The sequence below is a fragment of the Danio rerio genome, chromosome 15, assembly GCF_049306965.1.
Source record: "Danio rerio strain Tuebingen ecotype United States chromosome 15, GRCz12tu, whole genome shotgun sequence".
NCBI lineage: Eukaryota > Metazoa > Chordata > Actinopteri > Cypriniformes > Danionidae > Danio > Danio rerio.
Genome location: NC_133190.1, coordinates 34,949,971 through 34,961,496, shown reverse-complemented (window position 1 = coordinate 34,961,496; position 11,526 = coordinate 34,949,971). Strand labels below are relative to the sequence as shown.

The 11,526-nt window shown below is 34.8% G+C and overlaps 1 protein-coding gene across 6 annotated transcripts in view; it reads right to left on the bottom strand.

Annotated features, from left to right (window-relative positions):
• Nucleotides 1-306: 306 nt before the first annotated feature.
• Nucleotides 307-11,526, bottom strand: part of trim3a (tripartite motif containing 3a) — a 52,162-nt gene continuing 40,942 nt past the window's right edge. For 4 of the 6 annotated variants that reach the window (XM_073923855.1, XM_681203.9, XM_073923856.1 and 1 more), the window contains exons 8-14: nt 10,173-10,276; nt 9,928-10,095; nt 7,942-8,110; nt 7,793-7,852; nt 3,502-3,572; nt 3,204-3,344; nt 307-1,291 (exon numbers count right to left, since the gene is read on the bottom strand). In XM_073923855.1, coding sequence (XP_073779956.1) covers nt 1,139-1,291; nt 3,204-3,344; nt 3,502-3,572; nt 7,793-7,852; nt 7,942-8,110; nt 9,928-10,095; nt 10,173-10,276 — 866 coding nt within the window. In that variant the 3' untranslated portion in view covers nt 307-1,138. Of the gene's footprint in view, nt 1,292-3,203; nt 3,345-3,501; nt 3,573-5,670; nt 6,892-7,792; nt 7,853-7,941; nt 8,111-9,927; nt 10,096-10,172; nt 10,277-11,526 lie in introns of those variants that run through there. The other 2 variants (XM_073923858.1, XM_021466465.3) reach the window with 1 other exon arrangement.

The following is an 11,526-nucleotide window of genomic DNA, read 5'->3' as shown; positions in this document are numbered from 1 at the left end:
TGTCGTCTTTGCTTTGATATTGATCAAGAAAATAGCAACTTTTCAGTTTCCATAGGTCTTAGTACACAATGTAACGAAAGAACAGTCAAGCTTTAATCAGGAAAATCATCAAAACCTTTTCGAAACTTTTGAGATGCTAATGGTCTAATCGGATTCAATGGTTTATGCTAAGCTAAGCTAAAAGTGCTCCAGATTGGCTGAATGGATTCAAAAAATTGTAAAACTTAACTGTTCAACTCTAGGTGACTTGTAAAATGAGCCTATATCTAAAATAAAAAGTAAAGTGATCCTTTAAAATGCAGCAAAGACTGTGTAACTTCATTTTATTTGTATTCATATTTTCACCAACTTGATATAACAAATCTTTCCTTTGATGTTCATGTGCATATATTAAAAACAAAAACAAAAATCACAACACATTTGCTTTTCCACCTCGTGATGGCATCGAACTGCAGATAAACAAAACACTTCAACTTAGAAAAATAACTGGTACATTATACCGTCGTGTACAAAATAAATAAACTTGCTTTTTAACCTTTTCAGCGTGAATAAAAAGCATGCGATATTTGAATTGTGCTGTTATGGCCAGCGATATGTAGGCATAGCTGTTCAAATCAGAGGCACGATGAACCTACAAGCAGATCTACTGAAGCACATTGACAGCTGGGTTTAGTTTAATATCGAGTTTAGCGCACTAAGAAATACAGCAAACCTCCAAAACCATATCGGCAAATCGATGGCGATCAAATTTACAGCGTATAATACAAATGCGTACACGTGTACAGCTAGTCAACGCACAAAAGGCCAGTTTAAAGTCAGATTTCTCTGTCCTCAGGGCATTCTTGAGCTGCTGCATCATGATTTGCCCCGAAAATAACTTATTTGTTCTCTGTGATTCTTAATAAATTGAACAGAGCTTAAATAGCTGCCCGCGACTCGCTTGGGTTCAATATACATTCATTTATATTGAGTTTGAAATGAGCGTTAATGCAGTTTGATAGAACACAGATGCGACGTTCATGAAGCCCTGGGTTTGTTCACGTTGGCGTATATGCGCAGAGACTGTATGTGCAAAAAGGAAAAGGTGAAATGCTAAAGAAGACTGGTGGAGTTTAGTGTGTTTATTTTTGTGAGTGTGTTACTGTAGGTATCGGTAGACTTTGAAGCAGTGGTTTCCAGAATCCGCCACAGCCACGTGACCGTCTGATGTCAGAGCCAATCCCTGCGGACCATACAGAGGATCCGCCGTCGTGTTGATGTATGACAGGAACGAGCCAGAGCTGTCAAACACCTAAAACAAAAGGGGGAAAAAATTTTGAATATATTTTTTAATAGGATAGTAATGATAAAATAGTATTGCATGGATTCATGTATTGAAGCACAGTGGTGTGCTAAAATGTAAAAAGGTCATCGTGACAGATTTTTTTCCTTAGAATTTTTTCATACAAACTACTGTCAATAAATAACATAAATGCAAAGATACAGATAATAATGCAAATGAAACAAATTTAGAATTGTGAGATGTAAACACAATTCCAAAAAATAGATGATAACTTTATTTTTATTTTTCTTCTCCGTAGCAGAAATGGGCTTTCATATAAGAAAAATGTAAAAAATGTTTGAAAAACGGTTTAATTTTTTTGTTTGATGCTGAAAATAAATAAATTAAATAATTATATATATATATATATATATATATATATATATATATATACACACACACACACATATACATATATATACATATATATAGTTTACCTTTAAAAACAATTTTAAAATAATGTTACTAGATAAAATAATAAAATTCAACTTGACTAAGTAACAGCAAAAATAGAAAAGAGCTAAAAATGAGATATAAAAAATAGAAAATATTTAATATATAATATCTACATCATAATAATATCAATTTTAATAAGATCCATATCAATAATTTTATAATAACTAAATATAATAATATTATAATAACTATAAATATATTATAAAATACAATAACAAATATAATAGGGCAAAGTAGCTAAATGTACTAAATGTAAAATGTCTCAGAAATGTTTCTTGTATTTTATTAAATCTTTAAGAAATATTTCCGTAATAAGACTAATTATTGAGCTGCACATTGTTGATCTCTTGTTCCACCACATCCCAAAGGTGCTCTATTGGATTGAGTTCTGCTGACTGTGGAGGCCATTTGAGTACAGTGAACTCATTGTCATGTTCAAGAAACCAGTGTGAGATGATTCACGTTTTATGACATTGTGCGTCATCCTGCTGGAAGTAGCCATCAGAAGATGAGTATACTGTGGTCATAAAGGGATGGACATGGTCAGCAACAATACTCCGGTAGGCTGTGGCATTGACACGATGCTCAGAGGGTATTAATGGTCCCAAAGTGTGTCAAGAATATATCCCCCACACCATTACACCACCACCACCACCAGCCTGAACCGTTGATACAATGCAGGATTGACAGGAGTAGCACCTAATGGGTCTTCTGCTGCTGTAACCCATCTGCCTCAAGGTTGGACGTGTTGTGCGTTCAGAGTTGCTCTTCTGCAGACCTCGGTTGTAGAGAGTGGTTATTTGAGTTACTGTTGCCTTTCTATCAGCTTGAACCAGTCTGGCCATTCTCTGACCTCTGGCATCAACAAGGCATTTGCGCCCACAGAACTGCCGCTCACTGGATATTCTCTTTTTTAGACCATTCTCTTTAAACCCTAGAGATGGTTGTGCGTGAAAATTCCAGCAGATCAGCAGTTTCTAAAATACTTAGACCAGCCCGTCTTGCACCGACAACCATGCTACGCTCAAATACACTTAAATCCCCTTTCTTCCCCATTCTGATGCTCAGTTTGAACCGCAGTAGATCGTCTTGACCATGTCTGCATGACTAAATGCACTGAGTTACCATGTGATTGGCTGATTAGAAATTTGAGTTAACGAGCAGTTGGACAGGTGTACCTAATAAAGTGGCCGGTGAGTGTATATTACAAATGCAATGGAATAAAAATGTAAACAAATATTTAGCATTAAATAGACCTAAAGTAACACTAAAACCTTATCCTAACCCTAAACCGAACCCTCACAGGGAACCTGCGGCAAATGATTAGAGTATAAAACACACTACGCCAATGTTCAAGTTTTTGTCATAAACAAAATAACAGAAAAATGAGCTCAAACTAAAACTGTTATAAATCATATTAAATCACCTGTATCCTGCTGTTCCCCCAGTCTGCCACAATAATATTCCCATTTCCGTCCACAGCCACACCGGTGGGAGCGTTGAACTGACCGTTCCCTTCGCCATGAGAGCCAAACTTAAAGAGAAACTCTCCATCGGCATTGTACACCTGCAGAAATAAATTCAAATATTTTCACAAACAATCCACAATAAATCCAGAGGGGGACAAAAAAGATGATGTGGCAGAAGTAATAAAAGCAGGCAGCAGATCTGGCTAATGTCAGATAATAGTATGTTATGTCATGTGGAAAAAGAGCTCGCCGTACCTTCACAGAATGATTGTGGAAATCTGTCACTACTATTTCATTCTTGTTGTTTATGGCCACAAAATGGGGACCTTAAAGCCATACAAGGAGAGAGAAAGGCAGACATTCAGAACATGTTATGTTTCTAAGGAAGTCTCAAAATAACTCGACCCATGAAGATTTTTCACAGAAGGTGAAAGTAAAAAAACATTAACTTGTAATTATTAGCACACTTCACCAGATGATTGGTTACAAAAAGAATTAAAAAATAGTGCATTTTTGCAATTTTGCATTACAACTTATCTAAAATGTTATGTGGAAATATGCAAATTAGGTAGCATTTCATTGAATATGCACATTTGTATTTTTAGATACAAAAATCTGAACATTAGATGAAGTCAGGTTCAAAATTCATGTTTGTTTTTTGACATAACAGAGTAAAGGGTTCTTGTTTTTTACAGAGGGGATTATGGGTATCTCATTTTTAGTACTCCACAATTCAGAAAATACTGCAAACAGCCTAAAAAAAAAGTCAAATAAAATTTATATAATCAGGCTAATTGTGTATGAAACAATCCTTCTGTAAACACCTTCAGAATGCAGATATTAATAAAACTGATGTTTGGTTCTCGTTCTAAGAAAATGGCCTATAAAATCTAGACACAAATGAATAAAGTGCAAAGTCGGATGCACTGAAATGAAAATTCTGAGCTGAAACCTTACCAAGAACTAAAATCATAACTGCTCTGTAGTAGCCTAATTAATAATTATTTAATGAAATAATAATATAAAGTAATTTTGTAAGAAGTTTTAAAGGGCACCTAGTTAACCACTTTTTTAAGATTTAATATTAATATTAAGTTTCTTCTGAGTGTGCCAGTTTAGCTACTCATATTTTTTATTATAATGTGTTAAAAAGTGTCATTTTGGGGGCGTGTACACAGGTCATTGTTTTAGGGGTGTGTTGTTTCACATAAAAACTTTCGACTTCCCGCCCAACTTAACAAGGGGGCGGAGCCAAGAGCTCCCTCACTTTGTGTTTGGCAACAACAGACAGGCGGACAGTGAGAAGCAACATGAGTGAGAGGACCAGCATTCAGCTGTACATATACGACTCGGACACAGACCAAGCAGAGACTACTGTTGAGGAATAAATATACCTAATGTGCCAGGATGTGTCAGAGTAGTAGTTACAAAATCATTTGTGTCTTTGTATAGTTTTACAGCCGATATGTAACGATGCATGTGTCATCCGTATAGGGATGCATTGATTAACTGGTTTTACTATTAACCACTCTTTAATTCATCGGTTAATTAATCATAAAGACTTCTCAACACCTTGTTTCTGCAAGGAAACAAAACTGCGGCAACTAAAAGTTATGCCAACTGTGTGCTACTTTAAAGTTCCGAGCTTATACACCAAGACTAATAATCACGCACACTGGATTAACTTTGACTATGGCTATAACTGTTATTTCCAATGGAGGCAAGTTTGTTATTTCCAATGGAGGGATGCACACGCGAGGCAACGCGCTCACACTTTCCAGTTGAGATGACAGGGAGCTACTGTGACTGCAGGAAATGCAAACGGCTGAAGTTTAAGGAAGACGCAATGAAAAGTACACAGGTTTGCAAAACCACCTTAAGTTTCAAACAATGGTGCCGATGAGAGCGATCATGTGGTGAATGTTGATCCACCAGCCGAGGTCAATCGAGTGTTTTCGGAGAGAGTGCTGAAAGACTCGATAAATCGGCTGTTTTTAATGGTGTAACATGAAATTAGCTCATTTTATGAATATTAATAATCAACAATAACGGTTTATTCTTAATTATTAATATTCCGGCTTAAGCTTCAGTCAGTTTGGTCAAACAAACATAAGATTGTAAATGATAATGCTCGCGCGACCGAGCGGATTCCCAGATTATGAATATTAATTATCAACAATAACGAATTATTATTAATAATTAATATTCCGGATCAATTTATTGTTAATTTGACCAAACGAACACAAGCAGAGCCGCCGCTCTTCCGAGCGGACACGGTAATCTATTCATTTAGAAAAAGGGAATTTAATTGCTACTTCTTGTGAAGTAGATTAATCATTCAAAAGTTTTAAACAACTTATAATAGCTAGGCAGGGGAATCTGTATTTCAGTGACATTTTCTCGTGAGGCAAACAATACAATTCATTTGATTATAAATGGAATTTATTGACTAGTCAGTCGTAACGAACAAACAAACGCACAAACATACATTAAACACAAAACAAAGGTAAACCACGTGGAGATATCGGGTCTAAAGAGCGTGTAACAACAAAGAGAAATAGTAAAGCGAGGAAATGGAGATTTCAGGTAAAAGAGTGACAAAACTTTCAGTTACACACGCACCATTACGGACCACCAAGGTTATAAAAAAACACCTTTTTGATAAAAGGGGCACAGCTTAATAGCATAACTAAAATCACCTGGTTTTTCATGTCTGGAGGTCTCTTTTATGCGTCTCTCTTCCGTCGTGATGAAAACTACTCTTGATGTCCTTTGATGCGTGGAGTTTGTAATGCAGTTCGGACGAACACGATCGCAAACTTTAAACTGAATTTACTTTGCCGGTAAATAAAGAAACGTGGCGGGAAAGTCCATGCGGCGTAGGAAAGCCGCATGGCCCGAAGGCCACCGACAATGATGTTCTTCTTAGGACGTTCTCTTTCTGCCCAGATGTTTGGGGGGAAGTGTGCTTATACCTGCGGGTCACGTGACAACCCGTACAGCATTCTGACCAATGATTTCAGGGGAAAGTTTGCGCGCGAACCTTCCTTTGTCTAGGGGCTGCTCGTATGCAAATTTGAGTGTCCGCCTAAAGCATGCGGACAGGCATCTAATACAGGGCTTTAAAGAATAAAGCCATGCGATTTATGGTCTTGCACTATGCATCATGTGTTGTAAAATGTCAGCAGAAACCCATCTGTACCAAACATGGGGGGGTTGAAAGTACATCAACATAATTTTTCATATCCTTACAATATTTATGCTTTACAAAGGCCTAAATGGAACATGCATACAGGTTATAAGAGAGGTTACACAGGTAAGAAAAGTCAGAAATGAGATACAAAGTTTACAAAACATAACACATTGGTTTTGTGCTGGTTCTGGATTTGATGAGTTCATTTTCATGAGTTCAATGTCTTTGAAGTTTTTCCTGCTTATCTCTCCAGCCCCCCTGAACAACTTAAGCTGTCACGAAAATCCAGACTTCTTGGAGCCTTCTGTGGACTGTACGCTACAATGGCCCGAATCTCTATACGTTGCATTTACGACGTGTTCAGCGCAAATGGCTGCTAAATGTAAAATCTCTGTTGCTCATTCGCAGGAAGACGATGAAGACTTTTGTGTTGAGCCCAATGAGCCTTACATCTAAAAATAGAGCAAGAGTGTTTCCTTGGTGACATCAATTTCACTCACACGCTGATAATGGCAGACGTGAAACAACAAACTGAGAATATGGTAATGCACGCCTATCAATCAATATTGGTGGGCGGGGGGACCGCACTCCTATGTCATGTTGCTGTCGGTCTCAAAACCGCTCCAATTAAAAAAAAAGGACTGGGTGTGTTTATATCAACCCAATGTGATGGTCTATGCACTATACCTACACACATCTGTCCAAACAACTTGAAAAGTACATTTTCCACCACAGGTGGTCTTTAAATTTAGATGTTTAAATTAAGCAAAGATGACAGAGTTCCTTGATTATCATGCCAAAATGAAAGAAGAGTTACTAGTCTTATTGAATTAGAACAGTGTTTCCCCAACCCTGTTCCTGCTAATAAAATTTGCAATGCTACAAATATTTTAAGCGATCTGAAGGGAAAACAAGGTTTACAGAAGCTGGAAATATATTTCCTTTGATCCATATATAAACACACATGTAAACTATCTATAAAATTACTGTTTAGTAAGACATGTTATACTCTCCTTGTTTATATTAACATGTGTGTAGATATCCAACTAAAATAAACCTGATTCATACATTTAAACTAGAGTTTTTTTTTCAAAAACATCCTGCCGCTATCAGCGCGCAATAAATCTTGGGACCTTCGAGGCCACGAAAGGATCTACCGGTTTTGTCCTTAGTTACTTGGGAATTGAAAGACTCATTTGGAGGCTGCGTTTGAAGGAGCCTTTAAATTCTTTTTAAATAGACCGCCTTCGTCACGACATAATACTTGGCATGCATACTGATTTTAGCGTACTATATAGTATGGAAGTATGCGATTTCGTGTTTTTGCAGTAGTGTATAGAGTGAACTACTCACTGAAGGCTGGGCCAGATTTGCTCTGTTTGGGCTCTGTTGGTGTATTTGGAGCACTTTTGTCTGGAGAAAAACAGAAAGTGGCACTGAAGCAAAAGGTGATCTGGCTCTGAGTTAAATGCTGAAGAAAATGTGAAAAAAAGAGGCATCACCTGCAAACTGCCTTTCTGATGTTCCTTTGGCACCGAATTTGGTGACGAGCTTTCCGTTGGACTGGAAGATGAAGACGCAGCAGGCCTTGTTGTCTGCAGTGATAATGTGGCCATTTTTGTCAACCGCCACTCCTTTAGGACCCATCAGACGACCTGCTCCAATTTTATTCTGACAGAGAGAAACACATTTGAGCAGCAGAAATCATAATGTCAATGTGAAAGATATTTATAAAAAAGCATCTATCAGCAAAAGCTCTAAGGCTTAAAAATACTCTTTAATTGCCTGTTCTAACTAACGGTTGACCATATTTTGACTGTTTTAAATAATGACTGTTAAAGTCATTTACAGAATGACTCTTTTAAATAATGGGTTACACACAGCGTTGTTGGTTTACAGGTGAATTAAACAAACATAATCCCGTTGCACTACTACACTTGATTTTGGTTATATTGGAATAAAAAAATAAGAAAACATGTTAAATAAGAAACTGAAATATTTTATTGCATACTTCAAAAAAGCTGATTTATTGTTCAAAAATTGTTTTATTTTAAATAAATTGGTCTTAAACTACATACTTTCAGATTTTTATAGTATATGTATTCATTCCGGTACTTTTACCATAAACCGATACATCTACTGTTCCATTTGGTATTTGCTATTTTAGAAATTACAGGATTCGTTAAAAACAAATGCATTGAGTGTGTTACCTAGCGACATTACGAGTTAAGAAATGCAATCCAATTTTTTTTTCTTGGTGGAGCAGTTAAAATGTTAATATTAATATCTCAAATTTTAATTACTTTAAAATTAAAATATGAGATTTTTATTATTTTTTTTATTTCTTTTGACTTTCCTAATTATATTTTACTGTCAAATGCTCCATCAACTTTTTTATAATCCATTTATTTATTATTAATTTACATTATCATTATAAACAGTGATACTAGTAATGATAATACTTTAAATATTTATTTCACATTCATAATAATTAAACGAGAATTTTTAAACTAATTTTACTCTTTAATTAATTTTTTTTCTCTTTCAATAATGTTTCTTTCTCCTTCAATAATGTCAATGATTTTAAATATAAACAGTATTTAAATCGTATTTCATTTCCCTGCTCGATATATACAGCATTCCTCTCTTTATTATGTTAACGTTTTATGTCAATTAATGTAGCTCACTTATCAATCGTTTATGGTCTAGAAAAGTCTAAAATATATATATAAGCCATATTTTTAATGCACTGAAAGTGTTAAATAATTAAAAGCAGATTCTTAAAATTTTGATTATAGATATATTTTTCATGTTTTTAAAAAAAAAAAATATTTTTTTTAACAAGGTGCCATTTATTAAATAAAGAAAATAGTAAATTGTTTGAAATTGTTAATTGATTGCAATTTTAAATAACTGCTTTTTATTGTATGTAGTTTTAAATTAAATTATTACTCCAGTCATTAATGCTTTTATTACTTTTACAATTAATATTAATATTAATAACAATAATAAAAATAAAATAATAATAATAATGATGATAATAATAATAATAATAATAATGATAAAAATAATAATAATTAAGATTAGAGTGATTTGTGAAGAATCATGTGACTTTGAAGACTGAAGCAATGAAGCTCATCATTAAAATCACTAGAATAAATTATCAAATTAAATTATACTTAAACTACTTTTAAACAGTTATTTTATAGATATGTACTGCATTTTTTTTTTTTTGATCCACTTTCTTTTCTACAATCCTTTCTTTGAATTAATTTTATAATTGTATATATATTTTTTTAATACATTCTTTATATATATATATATATATATATATATATATATATATATATATATACACACACACACACACACACACACACACACACACACACACACACACACACACACACACACACACACACACACACACACACACACACATTTTATTTTATACACACAATACAGTATTTAAAAATACTAGAGCTCACCTTGAATTTGCCATCTGGAGAGAAGATGCTGAGCCACCGGTTGTCATAATCGGCCACAATAATGTCTCCATTCATGTCCACTGCCACTCCAGTGGGACGCTGCAGCTGACCAGGAGAACGACCTCTGACCCCAAACTTTAGCTTAAACTGACCGTCATTGGAGAAAACCTGACACACATCAACAGATATGAGTGACTCAGAGCATGAGCGCACACTCACTCATGTGTTAATGTGTTGAGCATCACCTGAATGCACTGGTTGTTACTGTCTGCCACCACGATTCTGCCACTGCTGGTGGTGGAGATGCCCTGCAGATTAGAGAATTCACCACGCTCTCGTCCACGAGTCCCTTAAACATCACAACATCAACATCAAATAAGTAAATAAATATGAATAAATAAATAAATATGAAAAGGGAAAAATTATAAACACAAAGTAATAATTTGCATAATTTGTTTACCTTGCATTAAATTTATTTATTTATTTAATTAGTTTATACAAAATATATACTAATTCAAGGTCAAATTTTTTTGAATAATTTCACTGACTAATTAAAAGAATGGTAAATTAATAGATAATATTTCTTTATTTTGTATGTTTATGTGTACATTTAGATGTAGATTTTAATTTTAGATTTTTTATAATAAATAATAATAAAGTTCAAATGTTAAATTATATAAAATATAAAGAATAAATATAATAATTAATATAAGAAATGTTTTACAGTAAATGAATTTGTTAAATAAAAAGATTACATCTATTTTATTTTATAAATAATTTTTATAAAGTGGGCGACGCAGTGGCGCAGTAGGTAAGGCTGTTGCCTCAAAGCAAGAAGGTCGCTGGTTTGAGCCTCGGCTGGTTCAGTTGGCGTTTCTGTGTGGAGTTTGCATGTTCTCCCTGCATTCGCGGGGGGTTTCCTCCGGGTCCTCCGGTTTCCCCCACAGTCCAAAGACATGCAGTGCAGGAGAATTGGGTAAGCTAAATTGTCGTTAGTGTATGAGTGTGAATGAGTGTGTATGGATGTTTCCCAGAAATGGGTTGCAGCTGAAAGGGCATCCTGTGCGTAAAAACATATGCTGGGTAAGTTGGCAGTTCATTCCGCTATGGTGACCCCGGATTAATAAAGGGACTAAGCCGAAAGGAAAATGAATGAGTGAATGATTTTTATAAATATTTTGAAAAATTCTAAAAAATATATACATGAAATAAAGAATCGGACCAAAATCTACTTTATTGTAAACCTTCAAGATTAAGAAAATCTATATTTCAAATTGCAAACATTTATTTAAAAAAATTATTTTTAAAGTTGAATATTTATATATATTTAAAAAGGAATTGCAGGGGTGTAAAAAGGAATTCCTGGAGGGCCGATGCCCAGCACAGTTTAGTTCCAACCCTGCTTCAGCACACTGAAGTTGCGGTCACACTAAACTTTTCTCCCCATTAACTTCCATTCATACGCATGCGAATGCGTCAAGACGCCTTTCTACTGCACATGACAAACGACAAGCAACAGACCAGAAGTGATTCATTTCCAATGAACAGAAGCTGCGTGGAGCTCTGATCGTTTTTGTATGCAGACAATTCATATTGGAT